At 35.0% G+C, this 24,495-nt stretch overlaps 1 protein-coding gene across 2 annotated transcripts; it reads left to right on the top strand.

Annotated features, from left to right (window-relative positions):
• Positions 1–6,025: 6,025 nt before the first annotated feature.
• On the top strand, positions 6,026–23,176 carry LOC149908063 (epidermal retinol dehydrogenase 2-like). 2 transcript variants are annotated; one of them, XM_090103192.1, is made up of 7 exons: positions 6,026–6,105; positions 17,531–17,666; positions 18,155–18,306; positions 21,047–21,224; positions 21,641–21,826; positions 22,240–22,422; positions 22,991–23,176. In XM_090103192.1, coding segments are annotated over exons 1-7 (918 nt in total). In that variant the 5' UTR covers positions 6,026–6,103; the 3' UTR covers positions 23,072–23,176. The 2 variants fall into 2 exon arrangements, with proteins under 2 accessions (XP_089959318.1, XP_089959317.1); XM_090103191.1 differs by lacking the exon at positions 6,026–6,105 and adding an exon at positions 16,803–16,876.
• The last annotated feature ends 1,319 nt before the right edge of the window (positions 23,177–24,495 follow it).

The following is a 24,495-nucleotide window of genomic DNA, read 5'->3' as shown; positions in this document are numbered from 1 at the left end:
AGCTTGCCAATAAGACTATCATGCCAGACCCTATCGAAGGCCTTTGAGATATCAAGGGAGACAGCAAGTGCCTCACCATGATTCTCGATGGCCTCGCTCCAGATGTAGGTGGCGTACGCTAGAAGATCCCCAGTGGACCGGTTTCGGCGGAACCCGTATTGACGGTCACTGAGGAGGTCGTTTGCTTCTAGGTGTGCCAGGAGCCGGCTGTTCAGTACACGTTCCATAGTCTTACAGAGTATGGACGTGACTGAAATTGGCCTGTAGTTTGAAGGATCGGCACGACTGCCTTTTTTGGGCACAGGCTGCACGTTGGCAAGTTTCCATGATTTCGGAACTATTCCAGTCGTCAACGAAAGGCGAAAGAGGCGTGTCAAAACAGGAGCAAGTTCAGGCGCACAGGTTTTAAGAACTATGGCTGGAATTCCATCAGGGCCACTGGCTTTATTCACATCAAGATTCCGCAGCGTTTTAAGAACCTCCGTCTGACGGATGCGAATTTCCGGCATTTTCGCCTCGCATCCAGGTAGACTGGGAGGTTTCGCGCTTACGGGATCCAGACGAGAATTTTCCGCAAATAGAGAAGCAAATAGGTTCGCTTTCTCTACGGCGGTGTGAGCCAGCGTCCCGTCAGGTTTCAGCAGTGGAGGAAGTGAGGGGCGGCAGAAATTCGATTCAACCGACTTTGCCAGGGACCAAAACGCTTTACTACCGGAGGGGTAAGAAGCCAGTTTGTTCCCTATGCGGCTAACGTGGTCGAATCGAGCTTTCCGTAGAGCCTTCTTGCAGGACTTGGCAGCCCGGTTAAAGGCTTTCTTCTTTTCAGATACGTCCCTCGCTTTGCGGTGTCGAGCGTCAACCCAAGCCAGATACGCCTCTTGCTTTAGCGCTTCAGCGCGTCTGCAATCGGCTCTGAACCAGGGCTGAGCTTTGCCGGACATGGCTACGTCGGAGAATGGAATAAAGTACTCCATTCCCTGTCGCAACACATCAGTCACAGCATCCGCGCAGGTCGAGGGGTCTTCAGAAGAAAAGCAGACAGGCCGCCAAGGATATGATGCAAAAAAGGAACGCATCTCATCCCAATCTGCTGACTTGTATTGCCACACGCGCCGAGAGCCCTTAGGACTGGGATCGGGCGGCGAGTAGACAGATACAGATTTCACCAGACAGTGATCGGAGCTGCCAAGCGGCGAGGAAATCGCTACCGAGTAACGGTCTGGATCTGTTGTCAGCAGAAGGTCCAAGCAATTGGCTGTGTGGCTCTCAACATCAGGAACCCGCGTCGCTCCTTGAACCAGCTGGGTGAGATTCAATGCTATAGCAAGTTTACGCATCTCTCTCCCAGCGAGGTCAGTGCACTGGTATGGGTATAGCCACTCCTGGTGGTGGGCATTAAAATCCCCCAGTAACACAAGCTGAGCGGAAGGGTATTTGTGTTGAGCAGCGTCCGCCGCCTCACTTAGGTACTCTGTGAGCCTGATCGTCTCCTGGTCTCCGCTGTGCGCTCGGTAGACACATGCATAGAGAAGTTTCTCTGGGCCTGTGTCCACCAGCATCCATAGTACGGAAAAATGGGGGTCTTCAAGATACCGGAGACGCCGACAACAGATGTCGTCTCGGACGTACGCGCACACACCTGACCGAGCTTTAAAATTGTGCTCCAGGGTGTAGCTGGGATAGGATAGGTACGCCAAGTCAGACGGACATCTTATCTGCGTCTCCGTGAGGAACAAGATACAGGGTTTATGAGTCTCAAGGTGGAAGTGGACTGCAGCGAGATTTGAGTGGAGACCTCTGATATTGGTGAGGTCCACTTTCAGCGAGAGGGAGTGCTGCCGCTGTGCAACTTTACTTCTGTATCTTGCTTTTTTCATAATTTGTTTGGAGAGTGAAGTAGGTGTGAAGACGGCAGTGAATCGAGGCGCTTTACAACTGGACCTGAGACACACACTTAGAAGCCGCAATGACGGGGACTAGTCTGGAGACTGCGGGGACGCCCGAGCCCCCCCAAGTTGTCCATAGGGCCCTCTCATCCGGTCGCCAACCGGCACTATGGCGCAACTTGGGATTTTTCGCTGGTTGGCGGGGCAGCCTTTCACATGTGGCTAGCACGCTACTTGGGCCCCCTACTGACCAGCGGTCGGCCAGCGGTGCACCGTGCCTCGGATCCCGCTACCCTCCATGACTAGCCACCGGAAGCAGCAACGATAGTGTGCATCAGATCGTCCCGATTGTAAAAGCGCAACTGATTCGACCCGTCTTCACCATGGCTACATCAGCTTCTTCATGCCGGAACACGAACGCTTGGCGACACGTCTTCAGCTGATGGGTGGTCATTATAGCCGCGACAACTGTCTCCCACCATGTCACCTGTTTAGCACCACCCAGGGGCCACGTGTAGGGTTTCTGAGTTCTGGGTATACTCCTACGGACGGAGGTGACTCGGCCCCCAAACATGTACAATCAGTACCTAATAAAAGTTTACTATTGGTAGAGTTTTTTCAGAAACGTGCGCACGCGCGGGCGGCCTCCCGCATCGTTCATTGGGCGCGGGTTTTTGAATTATTTCATATCAAAAAAATTGGTTGTTTGTAAAGTAGGTTTACGATCGAGATGTTTACGTGATAACATAATGCAGTGGCAGCGCTCGAGATGAAACGGGAGATCGGTCCGTCTCTCTCTCGTTATACCTGCGATCGCGCTCGTGAGGTTTTGGTGTGACACAAGTTTATGAACATGTCACCCGACTAAAACGATTTTAAAAACGTTATCACGTTAAAAATTAAAAAAATTCAAAATTATTTATTTATTTCCTTTACATAAACAATTAATTTGTGATTGGAACACTCCTAGTAAGCAAATAAAATGCTTGTGTCAGGAGGTTCCGCTCTTCCTTAACACTATTACAGAAACAGAAATAAAACAATATGAATGAATACAATGCAAAAACATAAAAGAAAAGAAAGAATTTAATAAAAAAATATCGGTATCGGTTGATTTATTATCGGCGATACCGATATATCGGCTTGCCGATATATCGGCCGATATATCGGTATCGGTATCGGTATCGTTACATCCCTACTTTTTGACAGTGCGAGTCATATGGGCTCGTCTTGGAAACATTTTACATGAAAATGTTTTTGGTGGGATTTATTTATCAAATAATAATAAGTAAAATATATGCGCATAATCGTATTATACAAAATATTAATGCTAGGCGTCATAAAAAAGCTATTTTTGTCGCACCTATTAAAAAATTAGAGTCGATAATATTATATGAATTTTTGCGAGAGCTTTAAAAGCTTTAAAAGCGAAGGGTGAATGAAAAGCGTAAGTTGCGAGAAGGCAGTCAACGGCTCTCCTTAGGCTTCTCCCGAACTCTTAGATGCGCACAGTATAATATCTAGGCTTGAATTAAAGTAAAATATAAAAAAAAAAGAAATATCTGAATTTTTAGGCATAATGTGTAGCAAATTATGCCTACCACTTACTTGAAACAGTGGTTAAATGTTAATTAATGCGAGACCTTAGAACCGAGGTCCTGGGGTCGATTTCCAGTGGAGACGAAGAAAAAAAAGTCTCGGTCTAACAGGTTATAGGACACAGAAGGCATCTACTAGAAAATCGATCAGTGCAGAAACACGGGACTTTACTTTTACTAATTATGCCTAATTTACTTATTATTTACCAACTACCTAGTTCGTTTTCATTGATAGTGGGTAAGTATTTGAAGTCAATATCATAAATGCAACGCATAAATGTCTGGTTTGGAACATTTTATTATGTCAATAATGCAGTAAATTATATCTATATCCTTGAAAGTACCTGATAAATGAATAAAGAAAACAAAATAAAAATAAACGTAATATCATCTTATCTTTTGACCGATAAAATGAATATTTCTTTGTTATGACTAAATAATTTACCATTTCAATGATTATAATATGTGATTATATGCTGTTGCGTCAATCCTAGATTTATCCTAGATGTTTATCAAACACAATTATCAATATTCAATGTCAATCCGTTTATTATTTTTCCCCGTTCCCGCAAGAATTTCGGGAAATCCTTTCTTAGCGGACGCCTACGTCCTAACATCTACCTGCATGCTAAATTTCAGCCCGATACGTCCAGGTACGGTTTGGGCTGTACGTTGATAGAGAGCGAGGTGTCGCTACAAATACATTAGGATTTGCAATAGGAATTAGGAAGTCGACAATTTGAACTGAAGCTTTCTAGAAACCTCCCAAGTAATATGCAAATTCAATTTATTCGGTCTACATGCATTAATTAGATAGTTTTTCGAACATAATACAAACAAAACGAATAATTATTGTAAATCTAAAAATAGATAGAATGAAGAGGCAGAAAAATTATTATAACACAGTAATCAAAATTCCTTATAATTATGATAACTACTATCTTGTGATTCATCTATTATTAAAATATTATGATTAAATGATTAAATGTGCATTGTGCACTTCTAAATACCAGTACTATGTTTAATTGTAGTTCTAAATTAAAATTATAGGTTACCCCAGTGAGGGAATTGGGTCGTTGGTACGTTGTATTAAAATCGGTAAAAGACTATCATCTTCCTAATTATTTATTCACGAAAATAATTTAAAAGAAACATTAATTTTACCACACACTTCGAAGGAAATGTACTATGAATCAACGTGAGTTCGGAGAACGATCAAAATAACACATTTTAATAAATATATTTGTTAAAAATAATTAACTTGTGTGTTTTTTTCTTTATTACCAAAAGTATTTTCTTGACAACTTATATTATTCCGACTGATAACCTTAAGGAATGAAAGTATTGATAAGAATCGTACTTACAGCCGTAATTATAGACTACAGGCCCAGGTTGAAAAAAATATGGGTCATTTGAACCACCAGGTGACCTATCTAGAACGATATAAGAGCATAAAATTTAATAAGATTCAGCACTATGCCGTCACTTGTAAGCTGTCCACCTGAGTGCAGATGAGAATTCGAAAGTACAGGTAGAGATTTTTTCCCCTTGTCTCCATGATTTTTGTACGGCGTAGTGGAATAATGGATTTTTAATCCAAAAATGGTGGTCCATAAAGTCGGAATTTATTTTTATTTTCCGACCATTGCCGGGGTAAATTTGGTCATTTGATTTTGTACGGCATCTGTGTCATACTATTGCACGCCTCATAAGCGAAGCGTTGAGGTGGGTACTACTGTCGCTTCGCGCAAAACATCTGATTTTTCAAACTTAAAATGTCTTTATGTATCATACATTGCACTTGTAAGATAATACATACACACACATATTAAGAAAAAACACTATTTTTAACATTCATGATATTTTTGATGTCATTTTTGTTATTTAAACTAGTTAAAAAACAGTTTAAAAAAGTTCTGTCTTGGACGTCCGTGTGTCTGTATGTGCGGATCCTTTTTCTTGTTAACACGATAGCGACCGAAATACTTTACTAATCGAGTCTTTTTTTTTCTCTTACGCTTGAGTATGCTCAGGAATAGAACCCTTTCATTTTTCAGGGTCTGATTCGATGTGGTTTAATTGTTATTAAATAAACAAAAATAATAATTAATAAATATTTATTAAAAAAAATTATGAGGCGTGCACTTTTGGATTTTCCAAATTATTTCTATACTGCTTTTAATCCATTATTCCGCATCGCCCTAAAATGGTTTAAAAGCATATATGTATAGCAATAGAATGCATGCAATCATGGGCGGAAAGCTAGTATAATAGAATTAGTTATGTATAGAAAATGTTGCTTACAAAAATATAGAAAATGCAAATGCATATCTAATTATCAATTAGAAGAAAGTAGGAAAGTGTATGTATAATTTAAAATTGTTCCACAATTTTTTTATCGAGTGACAAAGGTGACAACATAGTCATGTTACACACACAATTACTTAATACAGATAAACATTATAATTTTGCAATTATAATAATAATTACGGAAAAAAATATATCAATATGAGTATTTTTATTAAGACATTGTTCAATACGATCCGGCCAAGGCAAGTTATCACTTATCATTTAAAATAACATTTAGTGTCTTATAGTATCGCCTTGGAGAACGACGTTATGTAAGTTTTTATTTTTATTTATTTTTTAACGTGTTTATTTTTTATTTAAATTCAATAATTTAAATCAAGTGGATATTAGTTTTTTTTAGTGTTGATGGCAAACTATCAATTTAAATTGATGTACATATTTAATAACTAATGTGTTAATTGTTTACTATTTTTAGTGGTTTATAAAATAACACAAGTGTGGTGTTTTGTTTTTTTTTTTATATTTTCATCGTTTTACTTCGGATGTAAAAGTTTTAATATTTTATTATTTATTCATTTATTTTATCAAATACAACTAATAATGAGATCGATGAGAAGTGTTCCTTTATTATTTATATTTTGATAACGTTTTAAGTGTGAAAATTTATATAGAAGCAGTATATTATCCCTACTAATATTATAAATGCGAAAGTAACTCTGTCTGTCTGTCTGTTACGCTTTCCCGCTTAAACCTCTCTACCGATTTTGATGAAATTTGGCACAGACAATCTTTAGACCCTGAGAAAGAACATAGGCATAGAAATACCTTTTATTGCGAAATAATATGTACCACGGGCGAAGCCGGGGCGGACCGCTAGTCTAATACAAATGCGTGTCACGTCGCGTCGCGGGCTTCAACTATTCATCCGTAATTTGAAGTCTATTATTCATATTTAAAGATGTCGTATTATTATTGGGGAAAAAAAATGTCTCGGTCTGGCAGGACACAGAAAGCTGATCACTTACTTTGTCCCTAAAGAAAATCGATCAGTGAAACAGATGTGTGCATAATGCATCTGCCCCTTAGGCCTTACCCCACTTGGGGACACAGGACTTCACACTTTTTTTATTATTATTGGGTTAAATCTATCAGTGAAATTATAATATAAAAAGTAATAATTATTTTGGACTGGATAACACTGATCTAAACAAAATTAATTAGTGGATAAAAATTGGTTCGATTTTTTCGATACTTTAATAGGATATACGATTCGTTAAATTTAATACACATGTATCTTATCTGTTATTAACCAAGGAATATATTTGACCTTGGCGAAATCTAGATAATGGCGAACACCAACTGATTATTACAGAAAAACATGATTTGACTTGAATTAAATACATAATATTCACTTGTTTAGTCTGTACATACATAGAGTATTTCTTTGCTTCGATGCATATTTTGACAACTGTATTGCCTATCCAATAGTGTAAATACCAAATCAAAAGAATCATTAGTTTAAGAGGAGACGCACGGTATACTATACCGTATATACCGTATACCGGGTATAGGTACATAATTATTAAGCTATTGCATAACTTCTATCGCGGGCCTTGAGCGCGGGGACCGATTCCAGAAATTTAGTAACGAAAATCCTCACGCTCCCCACTCCGACGGGCGCCGAGGTGTGGCTTGAAGGCATAGCATGCAATACTTTACCGCGGCAGTCCCCGAGTGCCACACGTCTTTTTGAAGTGAAAACTTCTTTAGCGGCGTTGGGTATAAAATCTTAAACTCGCGTCAGGACACGTGGCCTGATCGAAAAAGCGTAAGACGGATGTTTTTTTTTTCAGCCCTTATATTCCATGCGTAAGACGGATACCATTCCAAAATATCAAACATGCTGAACGTTAATAATCAAGTTTTCACTTCTGCCGGCACTCCCGGAGTGCAAACCGTCTTTTTTACACGCTTTATATTAGCTTCACCTGTATGTTTGTAACCGACTTCTTTGGGCGCGATTTTGACCCACTTTAAACGGCTAGATTTCGTTCAAACTTTGTAGATTTATTGAGGACCGATGACAATACACTAATTTGATAAAATTTTCTATTTTTTAGTTCGGTTTTCTATTAAAAGCGTGTTTTTTAGTTTTTTTTAACTATTTTTATTTATTTCTCATTTCTGGGATTCCTTTGGAAGGAGATTAATTATACTTCAAGTCAATAAAATAACTACTTAAATACTTTTACTATTTTTGAGCCAAGAATATTTCGAAATTTAATGTATTTTTTATTTAATTCATATATCTTTTGGATAAGAAGGAAATAGCCCCAGAAAACAGTACAAAAGCTGGGTTTTACTCTATTCCGCGTCTAAAAGCAACATCATTATGACCTCTTTTTCCAGGCAGATTCCGCCGGGAATTAAACTGACTGGTCAATTCATATTATGATCGTAATAACCAGCCCTGGAATTATTATGGTTTAATATGAATTTGCCGATCGAAGTTATGCAAATTTTCAGGAACGTCATTTGCAAAAAACGAACATTCACTAAAAATGCATTATTTTATTGATTTTCTCAATAGATTAAAGTTATTAACAAGTTTAATAATTTAAATTATGAATAATTACTGAGGTAAGATTTTGAAGGTCGTCTTCTTGGACAACATTTATTTTTAAGTTGTGGATTATTAAATAAAACCGGCCAAGTGCGAGCAGGTCGTCCACCGAGGGTTCCGTAGAAACCTGTTTTCATATGTTGTAACTTTTCACAATTTTTCCTTTTGCTGTACCAAATTTCAAGATTCTTTGTTCACGGAAAGGACCCTGTTGGTTTGATTCCCTTGCGAATGTCGAAATTTGTAATTTGAAATCCTGATTTTTTCACAACTTCGAGGGGCTTGAGTATATTATCTATACTGATATTATAAAGCTGAAGAGTTTGTTTATTTGAACGCACTAATCTCAAGAATTACTGGTCCGATTTGAAAAATTCTTTCGGTGTTGGATTGCCCATTAATCGAGGAAGGCTATAGGCTATAATATATCATCACGATAAGACCAACAAAAAACGGAGCCACGCGGGAGATACCGCGGAGCGCAGCTAGTTCAATATAAATTTCAGCTTGCTATCTCACACGTTCCTGAGAATAAGGGTCTTGACAGACAGACAAGTATAGGTAAACGAATTTTTCTAAATTAACCTATTTCAAATGCGAACATGTATTTGTCTGTAAAAATTCTCGGCTAAAATGCAGCACCAACTTCAGTAAAATTTGAAATATAAAAAAAAACATAGTTGAACGAAGGTATAAAGAATAGAAAAATTCAATCACGAGGCGGGACTCGAACCCGCATCCTTTCGCGCCATTCCGGGGCGGATGCCTGACCAATTCAGCCACTCGTGACCCGCCAGAGCAATCTAATATTCTATTCTTTCAGTTTTATGTGTCAGGGACACTCTTATTTTATGATGCTTGTATGTAACGATCTCCTTTGGACTCGATAGTGGCACATTTAAATCGGACAAATTTAATTCAATCTTTGTACACTTATTTAGAATCGGTTTCAATACAATTATTTCATGAGTATTATTTTATTATTATAAAATATAATATATACTTATTTTTAAATATATCAATTAGTTATTTCACTTAGCCGTGCATCGTGTAAGGTCATAATTATATTTTTTTTCACAAATTGACTTTAGTTATATTAAGCATACTTAGATATACTATATAATAATAATAATATAATAAAGCATAATAAAAACACGACAGGAATGTCGTTTATCAAAATCCAGTTTATGTCTTTATTTTTTGTTGAAATAAGTTGTAAAAAAAATACACGTGTAGTCTTAGAGAAATAAATAAATGACGCTTCAAAAGTCATACTTGGAGACAAAAAATATTAATTTACTAGAATATTAATGAACTTTTTTCAAATATAGACATTGTGTACGCATTTATTATTTTAAAGGGCAAAAAGTAAATCGATATTTATTTCGTACGTAGATATTTTTAGGCCAACATACTACGGTAGAGATAAACTACGATAACATGGCGCGCCCCTCCAAATTACTGTTTCAATGTGTGTAGTGACATCCTTACGAAGGAGTTTGTATGTAGTTGTACGTATTCGTCTTTAGTACTTTACGTCCAGATTTGTTGGTCAACTAATCATAAGTTGCCGAGCGCCCAAGACAACGCACGTGTCGTTTTCATAGAATACGTCAGTGCAGCGCCATTACTAATAATAATGAGCGATTAGAGCGTGACTAGTCGAGCAACAAATCCGTGGATTTGTTTTTGTTTGGCGGCCGTCTCATTACGCACACATGCGTTGTGAATCTTGGTGGTGCATTGTAAATACTTTCACAAATACTTTCAAACGTTTTGAATTTTGGAGGGGAGCGCCATGTTATCGTAGTTTATCTCTAGTCTCTTTTGTAGATACTAGCTGCGCTTCGCGATTTGACCCGCGTTGCTCCGCTCCTGTTGGTCTTAGCATAATGATATATAGCCTATAATAGCCTTCCCCGATAAATAGGTTATGTAACACCGAAAGAATTTTTCAAATCGGACCAGTAGTTCCTGAGATTAGCGCGTTCAAACAAACAAACAAACTCTTCAGATTTATAATATTGTGTAGAACTATTATTTAGTAGATTTATATAGTAGATTTATTATTTCACGTCATCGTTTTACATTAACAAAATAAACGGTTCATCATAGTTTTAACGATTGGCTGCATTTTCAAATTACTAAACTACAAAATATTATATCCTCATTTCTCACACATAAAAAATTATGTAGTTATACCAATGTAATGAGAATTCTGTGTACAAAATTTGAATTTGAAAGTAATTAAAATATGTACTTCCCACATAAATATATTTTACGTTTGCAACACTGGTTTCTGTATTTTTGTTTTACATTATGACCTTACACGATGCACGGCTAAGTGAAACAACTAAATCACTACATAGTATAAAACAAAGTCGCTTTCCCTGTCCCTATGTCCCTATGTCCCTTTGTACGCTTAAATCTTTGAAACTACGCAACGGATTTTGATTCGGTTTTTTTTGATAGATAGAGTGATTCAAGAGGAAGGTTTATATGTATAATAACATCCATTAAATAGTGGAGAAGTACTGTTATTTTTGAGGTTTGTAATGTGTTGTCGTAAAAAATTACATTTTTTCCGCTTACATTGCAAACGCAGGCTGAACCCTACGAGTTTTATCAAAATAATGTACTAAGTATTATACACATTGAAAAGGTCTACAGAAAAGTCCGCGATGGTATATGTCTATCTCTTATGGATAACCCACAATAACTTTTTTTTGTCATTTAATTTTTACGACAAACAATGGCTAATTTTCGATGCGATTTTAACCAATACAGCATTAATCCTTAACCAATTAAATACCTTGTATACATTGTTCATTTAATATACATCTATATGGCCCTTTACATCGTATGATTTAAGTGAATATTTTCGAAGATATTACAGATTTAAAAATTGCGGGACGTAGCGTTTGCGGCGGTACCGGCCGGCCGCTCGGCTATGTATTTTATACCCGTGCGAAGCCGGAGCGGGCCGCTATGTTTTTATATACAACGTTCACAATTTTTCTGTAGTGTATTTAGTATCAGCATCGCAGCCGTGCGAAGCCGGGGCGGGTCGCTAGTATGTAATATATTGCACGCCTCATAAGCGAAGCGTTGAGGTGGGTACTACTGTCACTTCGCGCAAAACATCTGATTTTTCAAACTTAAAATGTCTTTATGTATCATACATTGCACTTGTAAGATAATACATACACACACATATTAAGAAAAAACACTATTTTTAACGTTCATGATATTTTTGATGTCATTTTTGTTATTTAAACTAGTTAAAAAACAGTTTAAAAAAGTTCTGTCTTGGACGTCCGTGTGTCTGTATGTGCGGATCCTTTTTCTTGTTAACACGATAGCGACCGAAATACTTTACTAATCGAGTCTTTTTTTTCTCTTACGCTTGAGTATGCTCAGGAATAGAACCCTTTCATTTTTCAGGGTCTGATTCGATGTGGTTTAATTGTTATTAAATAAACAAAAATAATAATTAATAAATATTTATTAAAAAAAAATTATGAGGCGTGCACTTTTGGATTTTCCAAATTATTTTTTTAAATAAGCTTAAACTCATGAAATTATTGTATTGAAACCGATTCTCGATAAGTGTACAAAGATTGAATTAAAACTCTCCGTTTAAAATGGGTCACTATCGTTTCCAAAGGAGATGGTTACATACAAGCATCATAAAATAAGAGTGTCCCTTAGACACATAAAACTGAAAGAATAGAATATAAATTGCTCTGGCGGGTCACGAGTGGCTGAATTGGTCAGGCATCCGCCCCGGAATGGCGCGAAAGGATGCGGGTTCGAGTCCCGCCTCGTGATCGAATTTTTCTATCCATACTAATATTATAAATGCGAAAGTAACTCTGTCTGTGTGTCTGTTACTCAATCACGCCTGAACTACTGAACCAATTTGCATGAAATTTGGTATAGATATATTTTGATATCCGAGAAAGGACATAGGATAGGTTTTATCCCGGAAATCCTACGGGAACGGGTTTTTCTTTGAAAACGCGGGCGAAGTCGCGGGCGGAATGCTAGTTCTTTATAAATTTATAAGATAAGAGTGTAAAAAAATGTACTTGTAAAATTATTATTCATAGATTATACTGAATTAATTTAAACTCTATTTACAAATTATCTAAACGTAAACAAAACATTAACTAATTACATATTCAAATAAGATAGAGAACCGGTTAACAATTGCCAACATTGATACATAATATTACATAATATCTTAATCTTAATCTTAATCTTAATACTATTATAAAGGCGAAAGTTTGTATGGATGTGTGGATGTGTGGATGTATAGATGTATGGATGTATGGATGTTTGTTACTCTTTCACGTAAAAACTACTGAACCGATTACAATGAAATTTAGCACACATATAGAGGGTAACTTGGATTAACACATAGGATAGGTTTTATCCCGGAAATCCCACGGGAACGGGAACTATGCGGGTTTTCCTTTGAAAATGCGGGCGAAGCCGCGGGCGGAAATCTAGTTATAATATATATAATTATATATATATTATGTTATATAATTGGATTAAATTATTAGTTTATAAATTCATACTAACCTTATAAAGCTGAACTCTGGCTATGTTGGTTTGTTTGGACGCGCTAATCTCAGGAACCACGGCACCCATTTGAAAAATTATTTCACTGTTAGATAGTCCATTTATCGAGGAAGGCTGTCTGGCTAATACCAATAAAAGCGGAGCAATGCGGGTTGACCCGGGGGGCACAGCTAGTTATTAATATAATAGTATCCTTTCTGCTTTCTACAAGTAAAAATATTACAGCTTTTTGTTAAGTAACTACTTACTTATTAAATTGTCTTTGATGTTTTTTGATATGGTGCAAAAAATATTATTTTATAAAATCTAATCTTTAGCACAGACTAATAATAATAATATACTATGTCTTTAGTAAGTATCATCAGACTATAAAATTTTACAATATCACATAAAATAATAAGGGAAGTGCGCAGTAATCTCATAAAAAAAATTAAAATGATTGCAACCAACTCAATTTTTCTGTAAATGCTTTCGCGATTGCCATAACCATAACAAAGACTGTCAAAATATAGTAAGGTACCTACAGAAAATAAATTCTTCAATTTGCAAACAAATCGAAACGTTTTTCTGAAAAAACCATGGAAAATAAACTCAATCCGCATCAATCTGTGCTCAATTATAACTATGTTCTATGTAAATTATATGATATTATAAGTATGTAATAGGAGACAATAACTATAGAAACACCATCATATGTGATAATATTGTCAGTGACCTCTGACAGCAATCTAGCTCGATGATGAATAATATATTACCTGTATCATAAAATAGTAATCCATAACATAATCTGCCAGCTCTATAATAAAACACAAAAAATGCACAGAACAGTAGTAAAGAAAAAATGCAATACGACTTGTGAATTTCTGGTCTTATTGTAAATATATAGGTATACTAGCGGTCCGCCCCGGCTTCGCCCGTGGTACATATGAAAAATAGATGTTGGCCGATTCTCAGACTTACCCGATATGCACAGAAAATTTCATGAGAATCGGTCCACCCGTTTCGGAGGAGTATGCAGACTAACATTGTGACACGAGAATTTTATATATAAGATTTGAGTAAAAACTCTTAAACTTATTTTATTATTTAACTAGTTGTGCTCCGCGGATATAATATAGATTGCTAGTAGTTATTATTCTGTGATATAGCCTATATAGCCTTCCTTGATAAATGGGCTATCTAACACCGAAATCATTTTTCAAATCGGACTAGTAGTTCCTGAGATTAGCGCGTTCAAACAAACAAACAAACTCTTCAGCTAGGTTATTAGGTACCTATAGATTACTTGGGAGCTTGCGATTTAAGTACTTAAAGTTTGTATACCTCTACATAGAACATTCAAACTGTTTTTATTTTTTACTTAATACACATTTTTTGTTGTTTCTAAATTAAAATCCTATAGTAAAATATTATGAACGCGTCTAAAATATTATTAACGTCATAAAACACAACGTATATAAACGCTGTCAAGTAAATCATACCATATTGAATATCAGAAATAATATTCAAAACATAATAAATAATAATTTTACCGGTTACTAAACAAGATATCATAGGTTAAGGTCGGCACTATCTTTGTAGGACAACTAAGGCCAGTGTTATATTTCCTAGAGATTCGGCAAGGACAAGGCGATTGATTTTACTGTATATTTAGTTTCTCAAAAATTATTAAAACTTGCATTATACTACACGTATATGAAATTTTATGATAGTTTGCTTTAGGCAATTGTTTTTTAGACATGTTTTTCTGCTTTTCAAGACTGTGAAAATTAATCGAAGATATAATACAATCTGATAAAACGAACGAACGTTAAACCAAGTAAAATATAGTATATTATATTTATACTAATATTTTACGGTTTTGCATGTACCTATAAAATATGTATTGTTTTTATAATAATAGAAGATATTAGAATTTTTATATAAATAATCTTATATTGAAACACGGGTTATTGTTATACATAGTAATATTACCAAAAAGTTACGTACCTAATACAATTATTTAAAATTGTTTAATCTTTTCTACATGAACATTTAAAATTTACATAATATTAAATTATGTTATCTTGTGATTATTCTCGGTTGATAAATATGATAATAATATGCACTAATTAGATTATTTATAATCACTATTATAAGAATAATCTTCAGATTTTTTTTAATATCGTGCATTTTTATAAGACCTTTAAAATCATAAACTAGAACTGGAGGATTTAGGAAAAAAAACTGAAGATCAACTATCTACAAATATATCTATGTTTATTATAGTTAAATATTTAATGTGTAAAAATATATATTTACTAGGTTTCCGCCCGTGGCTTCGCCCGCGCAGTCAAAGAAAAACCCGCATAGTTCCCGTTCCCGTGGGATTTCCGGGATTGCGTTATTTTCCCGGGATAAAAAGTAGCCTATGTCCTTTCTCGGGTATCAAAATATCTCCATACCAAATTTCATGAAAATTGGTTCAGCAGTTTAGGCGTGATTGAGTAACAGACAGACAGACAGAGTTACTTTCGCATTTATATTATTAAGTATGGATTTTTTAATAATCCTTACCGGTAATTTTTAAATAATATAATGAATAAAATGATAAATCTATTGAAAAATAAAAAAGGTTAATATGTCCAATTCTTTTTTTTAACATTGTTCCAAAATCTAGATGAACTAAGGACTTCTTATGCTAAAAACGTTTACTTCTTAATGATAATTATTAATTTCTTAACAACTTTACTACCATAGAGTCAAGGCAAGTCGAGGTCAAAAACTAGTGTCAAATAATAATAGTGTCAAACGACTTATATAGCTATTTTCCTGTCATTTACATACCTACTGGATTCCACTAGACTTTAACAAGTTTTAACCATACCGTTAAACTATAAACTGTTAAACTATCGTTATGGTAAAAAATAATATATCTCATTATAATGCAATCAAAACAATTATGTGTAATGGCTGCTGTACACGGGTAGAGTAAACGGTAGAGTTAACTATCATACTCTACCATTTCTCAGTACTCTACCAGTTTTAGTAGAGTAACTGTCATACTGCCACGGTGCTAGTCACTCTACTCTACCACTTGTGTCTATATTAGTATAGTTAGTAGAATAGTTAGAACTCTACCGCTCTGATAGAAAAAAAAATCACAGTTAGCTGAGTAATAGAAATATGTCAAAGATAACAACTGTTTTTAATTGTATTTTAATTTAACTTATTTTAACATCTTATATTTAGAGTCAATGAATTCAGTTCAAGATAAAATTAAAGGATGATCCACCTGTTTTAGGAATTCAGGAAACAGGGCAACATTTCCATAATTTATTCCCACTGCAGTTTAAGGTTAATCTTAAATTTAATTGTAGATTAAACTCATGTTTTCATAAGCCAAATTAGGTACTATATAATAAATGTCATAGATGAATGATTTTTTGAACGAAGTTCCTTATCCCATGTTGCGAAATTATAATTTTTAATAAAAAATTAGGCAGACGGAATTATAATTTTTATTGAAAAATTATTGACGACATTTTTCCCTTATGCGGCGTGCGTTGCGTGCGTTATTTTTATTGTTTACAGGGAAGCACAATCTCGGCTGATGGAAAAAAATTGCGCAGTATAAGCTGATGTACAAGTATTACTAGTTCGCAGACGAGTTAATCTGCGAATAACAGTTTAATCAAAGCAGTTTAAACAATTGATATTACAGCATAACATCTCTAGGCTAGATCTAACCTTGCTCCACATTTATAAATATATTATCTGACGTGTAGAAGAAATAGTTATTTTTATCAGTCTTCATTCAGTTTCACAGTTAATAGGATCATTGAGTTTTACTGTAGATAAAAATGGTTTTAAAAAATGGTTAAATTTAGGTAATATTATATTTTTTATGATGAATAATATTTGTTAACTGACAGTGTGTTTCTTAATAATATCTAATATCTATATGCTCCGTTTGTGTGTGATGTTAAAAATGTTGTATCAAACTTGTTATAATCAAATAAAAAATATACCTACACATGTATTTGGTAATGGCAGTTAAAATAAATAATGATTGTAATCTGTCCGTAGTGTGTTAATTGTTTAGGATCATATTTTTTATTAATTAAAGAAGGTTAAAGGTATGATCTAGGTACCTAATTAGTACATTATTGTTTTAAATCATAGAATATGGATAATAAAGGCTGTTTCGGTGATGAGATTATTAATTCACTTTTTCAATGGACATAATATTTCTGTGGCATCTATTTTAATGAAAATGTGTTATTTTTTTCAAATCTATTTTGCAATAGAATACTGATAGGAGAAAAAATATCTCAATGAAACATAATTCTTTTTAATACTTTATTACATACGCAGAAAAATACAGAACGAACATAAAATAATAGGAAGAGGAAAACATACAAAATAAGGCTTTCTTATCGCTATGTAGAGATCTCTTGCCGTAACTCTTATGAGTCTAAAAAGAAGCTGTTGAATATAATAATTATTACGATATTATTATTTATATATTTTTTTTATTACAGGGATATTCAAACGTTCCTGAACCTCTTCTTGGAGATCCTCTGGACCTTCATCAAAGTGGTGTATGAAATAATTAGAGCCATGGTGAGAACGGTGATCCCTCAGGAACCAAAGTCTGTGAAGGGAGACATCGTGCTTGTAAGTTTTTGTTTGAATTTTCTATTGTTTTCTTAATTTTGTCTAATAAAACATGAATACAAAAAGCGCTTTCAAAAGTAGTAACTAAATATTTCTTCAATTAAATCTGATAAAGAGTTATAAAATACTTTTTACGAAGAAATTAAAACGACAAAAAACTGCTGAAGATCCTTAGAGAATATTCAGGAATGTACTTACAGAATAAAATAAACTAATAAATCATTAATCCTTACTACACAAAAGCTCCTTTAAATTATTACAAACTAGCTTTTAGAACGCAGCCTCTGCCGCGTAGTCAAAGGAAAACCCGCATGCACAGCGCATGGTTCCCATTCCCGCGGGATAATTGTTAATCCAAGTTACACTTTATGTGTGTGATAAATTTCATGAAAATCGGTTCAGCAACTTTTGCGTGAAGGAGTAACAAACATACAAACTTTTGCATTTATATGGAGCATAAATAAAGATATTTTTTTTTTAATTTTCAGATAACCGGCACAGGCCATGGAATGGGCCGGGAGATGGCGCTTCGCTTCGCGCGTCTTGGCGCCAAAGTTGTCTGTGTTGACATCAACCAGCCTAACAACGAAGAGACAGTATCCATGATCAAACATGAGAAAGGCATCGCGTATAGATATGAGTAAGTTTACAATATTATAAGTAGTAGGTACTGGTATAAGTGACAATTTGTTTTTTTTGACATAACTCAAACTCAAAAATTTCTTTATTCTCAATTACCTTACAGACTTCTTTTAGAAGCACTTCCGAATCGTCACTACATATTTTTAACATTTACCACCGATTCGGAAAGCAGTATCTATGGAGAAGAAACGACAAGAAACTCCATAGTTGCTCTTTTAAAATCATGTCAATATTACAATTTAATTTTACTTATATCTAACTACATGATACGCCAAAGAACTGTCCTGTGGTTCTTACGCGACAACCCTCCATGGATTTTCATCTTCCATCTGTAATAGGCTCTCATAGACATACCTAGATGATATTATAATACTATATTAACATAGGTATTACCTGTACTAATTCTTTCTGCCGCTTTAGCATCTATCTCCAGTAAAAGAGCAAATACTGCACCAAATAATAGTAATCCTACATTAGCTGTTATCCATACGACTTATTAAAATATACATATAATATAATGTGGTTCATAAAAGTATATCTATTGCACGCCTCATAAGCGAAGCGTTGAGGTGGGTACTACTGTCACTTCGCGCAAAACATCTGATTTTTCAAACTTAAAATGTCTTTATGTATCATACATTGCACTTGTAAGATAATACATACACACACATATTAAGAAAAAACACTATTTTTAACGTTCATGATATTTTTGATGTCATTTTTGTTATTTAAACTAGTTAAAAAACAGTTTAAAAAAGTTCTGTCTTGGACGTCCGTGTGTCTGTATGTGCGGATCCTTTTTCTTGTTAACACGATAGCGACCGAAATACTTTACTAATCGAGTCTTTTTTAGGGTTCCGTAGCCAAAATGGCAAAAACGGAACCCTTATAGTTTCGTCATGTCCGTCTGTCCGTCTGTCCGTCTGTCCGTCTGTCACAGCCGATTTACTCGGAAACTATAAGTACTACAGTGATGAAATTTGATGGGAATATGTGTTGTATGAACCGCTACAAAAATATGACACTAAATAGTAAAAAAAAGAATTGGGGGTGGGGCCCCCCATACATGTAACTGAGGGATGAAATTTTTTTTTTCGATGTACATACCCGTGTGGGGTATCAATGGAAAGGTCTTTTAAAATGATATAAAGTTTTCTAAAAAACATTTTTCTTAAAGTGAACGGTTTTTGAGATATCAGCTCTCAAAGTCGTAAAAAGTATGTCCCCCCCCCTCTATTTTTATAACTACGGGGTATAAAATTCTAAAAAAAATAGAGGTGATGCATGCTAATTAACTCTTTCAACGATTTTTGGTTTGATCAAAGTATCTCTTATAGTTTTTGAGATAGGTTGATTTAACTGTAATTTATTATATTTGCTGCTACGGAACCCTTTGTGCGCGAGCCCGACTCGCACTTGGCCGGTTTTATTTTTCTCTTACGCTTGAGTATGCTCAGGAATAGAACCCTTTCATTTTTCAGGGTCTGATTCGATGTGGTTTAAATGTTATTAAATAAACAAAAATAATAATTAATAAATATTTATTAAAAAAAATTATGAGGCGTGCACTTTTGGATTTTCCAAATTATTTTACATTATTTCCTCTTTGGTGCAAACACAAATAGGCAGCATTTTAAAATACAAGGCAATTTTGTATTTTATTATCAGACAAGCGCAATTAACATTGAAAATTGAAATAATTTGCGCCCGTGTTCAGCCAACTGCGACAAACATATTTTTAAATTTACAATTATAATTTTGTAGCCAGAATTTCTCATGGACTTAAAAGTAGCATAATCATTCAGAAATATTCACATGATAAACAATAATATTCTTATTAATTACTAGCTGTGTCCCGCGGTTTCACCCGCATTGCTCCGATCTTGTTGGTCTTAGCGTGATGATAATATGTAGCTTATAAGCTTTCTCGATAAATGGGCTATCTAACACCGAAATAATTTTTCAAATCGGGCCTGTAGTTCCTGAGATTAGCGCGTTCAAACAAACAAACTCTTCAGCTTTATAATATTAAGTATAGATCAATCGTTAAATGATATAGGTAAGTTAAGATATTATGTAAAACATTATAAAATATATTCTAACGAACACGATGTTATAGACCTTCTACGTTAAGTCAAGGATTCTAACAGAACTCAAAACGAGTTAGAGAACAGGTTTTAAAAATATTTAATAATGACAACAAACGTTGTTTCGATACGATAGTTAATTCGAAATCAAAGTACCTACTATGAGAATTTATCTCATGACTAGCGGTCCGCCCCGACTTCGCCCGTGGTACATATTTCGCAATAAAAGGTTCTTTCTCAGGGTCTAAAGATTATCTATGCCAAATTTCATCAAAATCGGTCCAGTAGTTTATGCGTGAAAACCATGCATACATACATACAAACCTTTCCTCTTTATAATATTAGTATAGATTACGGTATAGAGTAAAGTAATTCAAGATATTTTTTTTTTCAGACAATTAAAAACTGTAATTTATATTTTCGCTTTTAAACGCGCATGCTTCACCATCTTCGTAGAAAACTTAACAAAATACCTTTCTCAAGCACTGTCTATTCAAAAAAAATCATCAAGATCAGTTTCGTAGGTCATACACATGGACGGATACACAGCGACAACGACTTTGTGTTACACTGAAGTGATACTAATTTCAACACAAAAATCTCTTCGATTATCTTTGAAGTTAAAACTTGATTTATCAAATCCTTTTTCAGGTGTGACGTAACCAATCGATCAGCCGTGATGCAATTAGCTGAGAAAGTCAGTAAGGAAGTAGGAGATGTTTCGATCCTCGTGAACAATGCGGGGATCATGCCCTGCAAGCCGCTCCTGGACCAAACGGAGAAGGAGATTCGGCTGATGAACGATCTCAATGTTAACGCGTACATTTGGGTAAGCTTTTTTATTATAACGGTGCATCTGACTGACCGGTTGGCTTGGTTGGTAGTGACTCAGGACCCTGCCTTACAAGCCAGAGTTACTATTGAGTTATAACGTTTAGGTATGTTACGTTTTATAGGCGTACATTTCTCAGCGGATTATTTCTTAATGCCGGCTACTCACGTAGCAGCCGCAGGGTCGATATTGGTATGTCGGTTGGTCGGCGGTCGGAGCAATTTCAGTTGCTCTCTAAATTCCGTAGACAGAGAAACCAAAATTCCCCTGCTTGCCTTTACACATCACAATTTAGGAGCCAATTAAAGGTCCAATTCCAATATTGCCCCTTCTACATGTACGTGAGTAGCCGGTCTTAAAAATATATACTTATTAAATACAAATTTTCTAAATAATAATTAATATCATTCCAGATGATTCAAGCTTTCCTCCCCCCGATGATACAGCGGAACTACGGGCACATCGTCTCCATGTCGTCAATGGCTGGACTGCAAGGGATCAGGAATCTGGTGCCGTACTGCGGCTCTAAGTATGCTGTTAAAGGAATCATGGATGCCTTGGCGGTGGAACTGCGTGATGATAAGAGAGATCTTAGCGGAGTGAGTATTATAAAAATCATTATTTAATGTTCCTGAAGCATTTTTATGAATAATACAAAACTAGGCGGGATATTTATAATAACAAACACATTATGCAAAAACTTCAAAATTAATTGTGTTGAAACGTATGACTTAATAAAAATGATAAACCTTTACAGTAACAACTGAATAACACATGAGCTAGGTACACAGTGTGAAAATGTTCTATAGGCCCTGGAGGGAAAGTACTTTAAATACAAGAGATAGCAAATTTTTCTAAAAGGAAACATTTATTTGTTGCCCGCGGGTTTGTTCGCATGTTCACACCGCGTGTTCCACGTTGCACAGCTAGAATGAAAGAAAATACATTTATTATGGACACATACGTCATACACACAATATATAGGTTATATGATAACTTTTTTTCCTTTCAGATAAAACTAACCACAGTATTCCCGTACATCGTGAACACGGGTCTCTGCCAGAAGCCGCGGATCCGCTTCGAGAGCCTCATGAAGGTGGTGGAACCGGGGGACGCGGCTGACACCATCCTCAACGCAGTCAGGAGAGAATACAACGAAGTGACCATACCTCAAGACTTACATTATGTCAATCGGGTACGTGTGGAGTATTTATTTTAGCACGCAAGACTATACAAACTAATAATAATAATCTAATCAAGTTAAAGGTTGTTTATTTTTACTGTTCTAAGTCAATTTGAGCTTATAGCTTTTGTAATCTGAAGGGAATTGGTATTTGGTTATGATTAAGATGGTAAATAATTTTAAAAATATGTTATGACGATTCAAAAGTGCTTCTTGAAGAAGTCTAATTGAATACATTAATGTTTAAGTTTTGAGTTTTTTTTTATTTTGACAGTCGTGATCAAGTTTGATCAAACCCTCATATTTAATATAAAAATTATATCTATACTATACCTATACATAACCACAATAGAATTACATGTTTAAAACGTTTAACACATTTAATATAGAATTTTTTCATCCCTCTTTTTACAATGATCTTTAGAACACTGCTACGAGCAAGATACCTGCTACGGCACTATAGATAAACATATTTAATGTGAATGATAATAGTGTTTTCGCACCACCCTATTCACTGCTGAAGAAGTGTTCTCATAAATTTACCTAAAATTTTATAATATATACTTACTTTCTTTTTCAGTTCGTATACCGTCTCCTGCCATTCCAAGCTGCGTGCGTGTGCACCGATTTCTTGGACACTGGCGTGGACCCACACGATTAATTTTAATAGCAAAAGTGTATTGTAATTTATTAATATTTTAAAGCTATACCAGATTCTACACTATATTATGTTCATAGTTTGCTAAATTCTTTTCAATTATTACGATGATAAGTTTATTTATATTCATTGAGTAACTATGTTCTACGTACTAGAGAAGACATCGCTACTACTTTATTTGTAACACGAGTTAGAGTCAATCGTCTCAAACCATTTTTTTTGTTACATTGATTGGTTTTAATTTATAAGTAATAAGAGGCAGAATATCTACAAGAAATCGCTTTTAAGCGATAAGGTCACCTTTTGTACTTCGCATCCAAACAGATATACAATACAGGGTGTCCCACTGTTGGTATACTAAGCTCAAAGGAGGTTATAGTTTTGCATACGCTGAGTACGTAAAAAATACTTATAAAATTCCAGTCGCATTTTTTTTTCAAATAGATGATTTCTTAAAACTCAATGTGTACACCCATAACAAGCAACTTGCCCAACTTTACCACAAGCACGTGAGCTATCGTTTAAGATTGTTTTCATATACAGAATGCTCACATTAGAGAAGCGATATATGCCGGCTGCACGAAGCTAGAGAAGAAAACATGGATTTTCAGTAAAAATTTAGCAAACATTTTTTTACGTAATTTTGTTGTTTAAGTATTTTTTACGTGATCAGGGTATGCAATACTACAAGTCCCTTCGCGCTTAGTATACCAATAGTGAGACACCCTATATATTATACTGTACATTGTAATATTAAATGGTGTGGTACAATAAATGATTAAATAAATAAATAAATAAAGTGTATGACTCACTAGCCGCCCCGCGCCGCCGCGCTTGTCGCACAGATTTTGTTTGTGGTGTCCTCTCTATGTTTATATTACACCTTTTTCGTAATGCGTAATGATACAGTCTGTATTATAAAGATGTTTTTATTCCAGTTATATTATTATTAATTTGAAGAAGTTGTAATTATATAAGTGCTAATTTTAAGAATTTGTGTAACGGTGCATTTATATCAAACGATCATAGAGCTAAATAAATAAATAAATATATTATTTTGCTCAAATGTGGTTTACAAGTTATTACAATAAGGAAAGCACAGCATGTGGAGCTAGAGCTCTAGCTCTAGCTCCACATGCTGTTGCTCTAGCAAGAGCATTCTTTCGTGATCTAGTAAAAGAAAACACGTATTCTGTGTTATTCGGTATTAGAACATTGCATAGAATCTTTTCGAACGCTCTAAGAACAACGAAGAATGCTCTACGTCTGTTTACGCTAAAATAATTTGCCCTAATGAGCATTCGCTCGTTTGATGTAAATGCACCGTCAATTTAAAATGAAACATCGGGCAACTATATTGAGAAATTTATTTATTATGTGACAAATCACAGTAAATTTTTGAAGATCAGAAATATATATTATGAATG

The sequence above is a fragment of the Colias eurytheme genome, chromosome 6 (assembly GCF_061535395.1).
Source record: "Colias eurytheme isolate Ceu_HAF_F1 chromosome 6, ilColEury1 Martin Lab GWU primary, whole genome shotgun sequence".
In the NCBI taxonomy this organism is placed as follows: Eukaryota; Metazoa; Arthropoda; class Insecta; order Lepidoptera; family Pieridae; genus Colias; species Colias eurytheme.
Note: the sequence above shows the minus strand (reverse complement) of the source record. Positions and strands in the feature narration are given on the sequence as shown.

Bases quoted from the DNA above. Each gene is read 5' to 3' on its own strand.
- LOC149908063 (XM_090103191.1), top strand. The intron at 17,667-18,154 runs GTAAGTTTTTGT...TTTAATTTTCAG, and splicing joins TGAAGGGAGACATCGTGCTT to ATAACCGGCACAGGCCATGG. The intron at 18,307-21,046 runs GTAAGTTTACAA...ATCCTTTTTCAG, and splicing joins GGCATCGCGTATAGATATGA to GTGTGACGTAACCAATCGAT.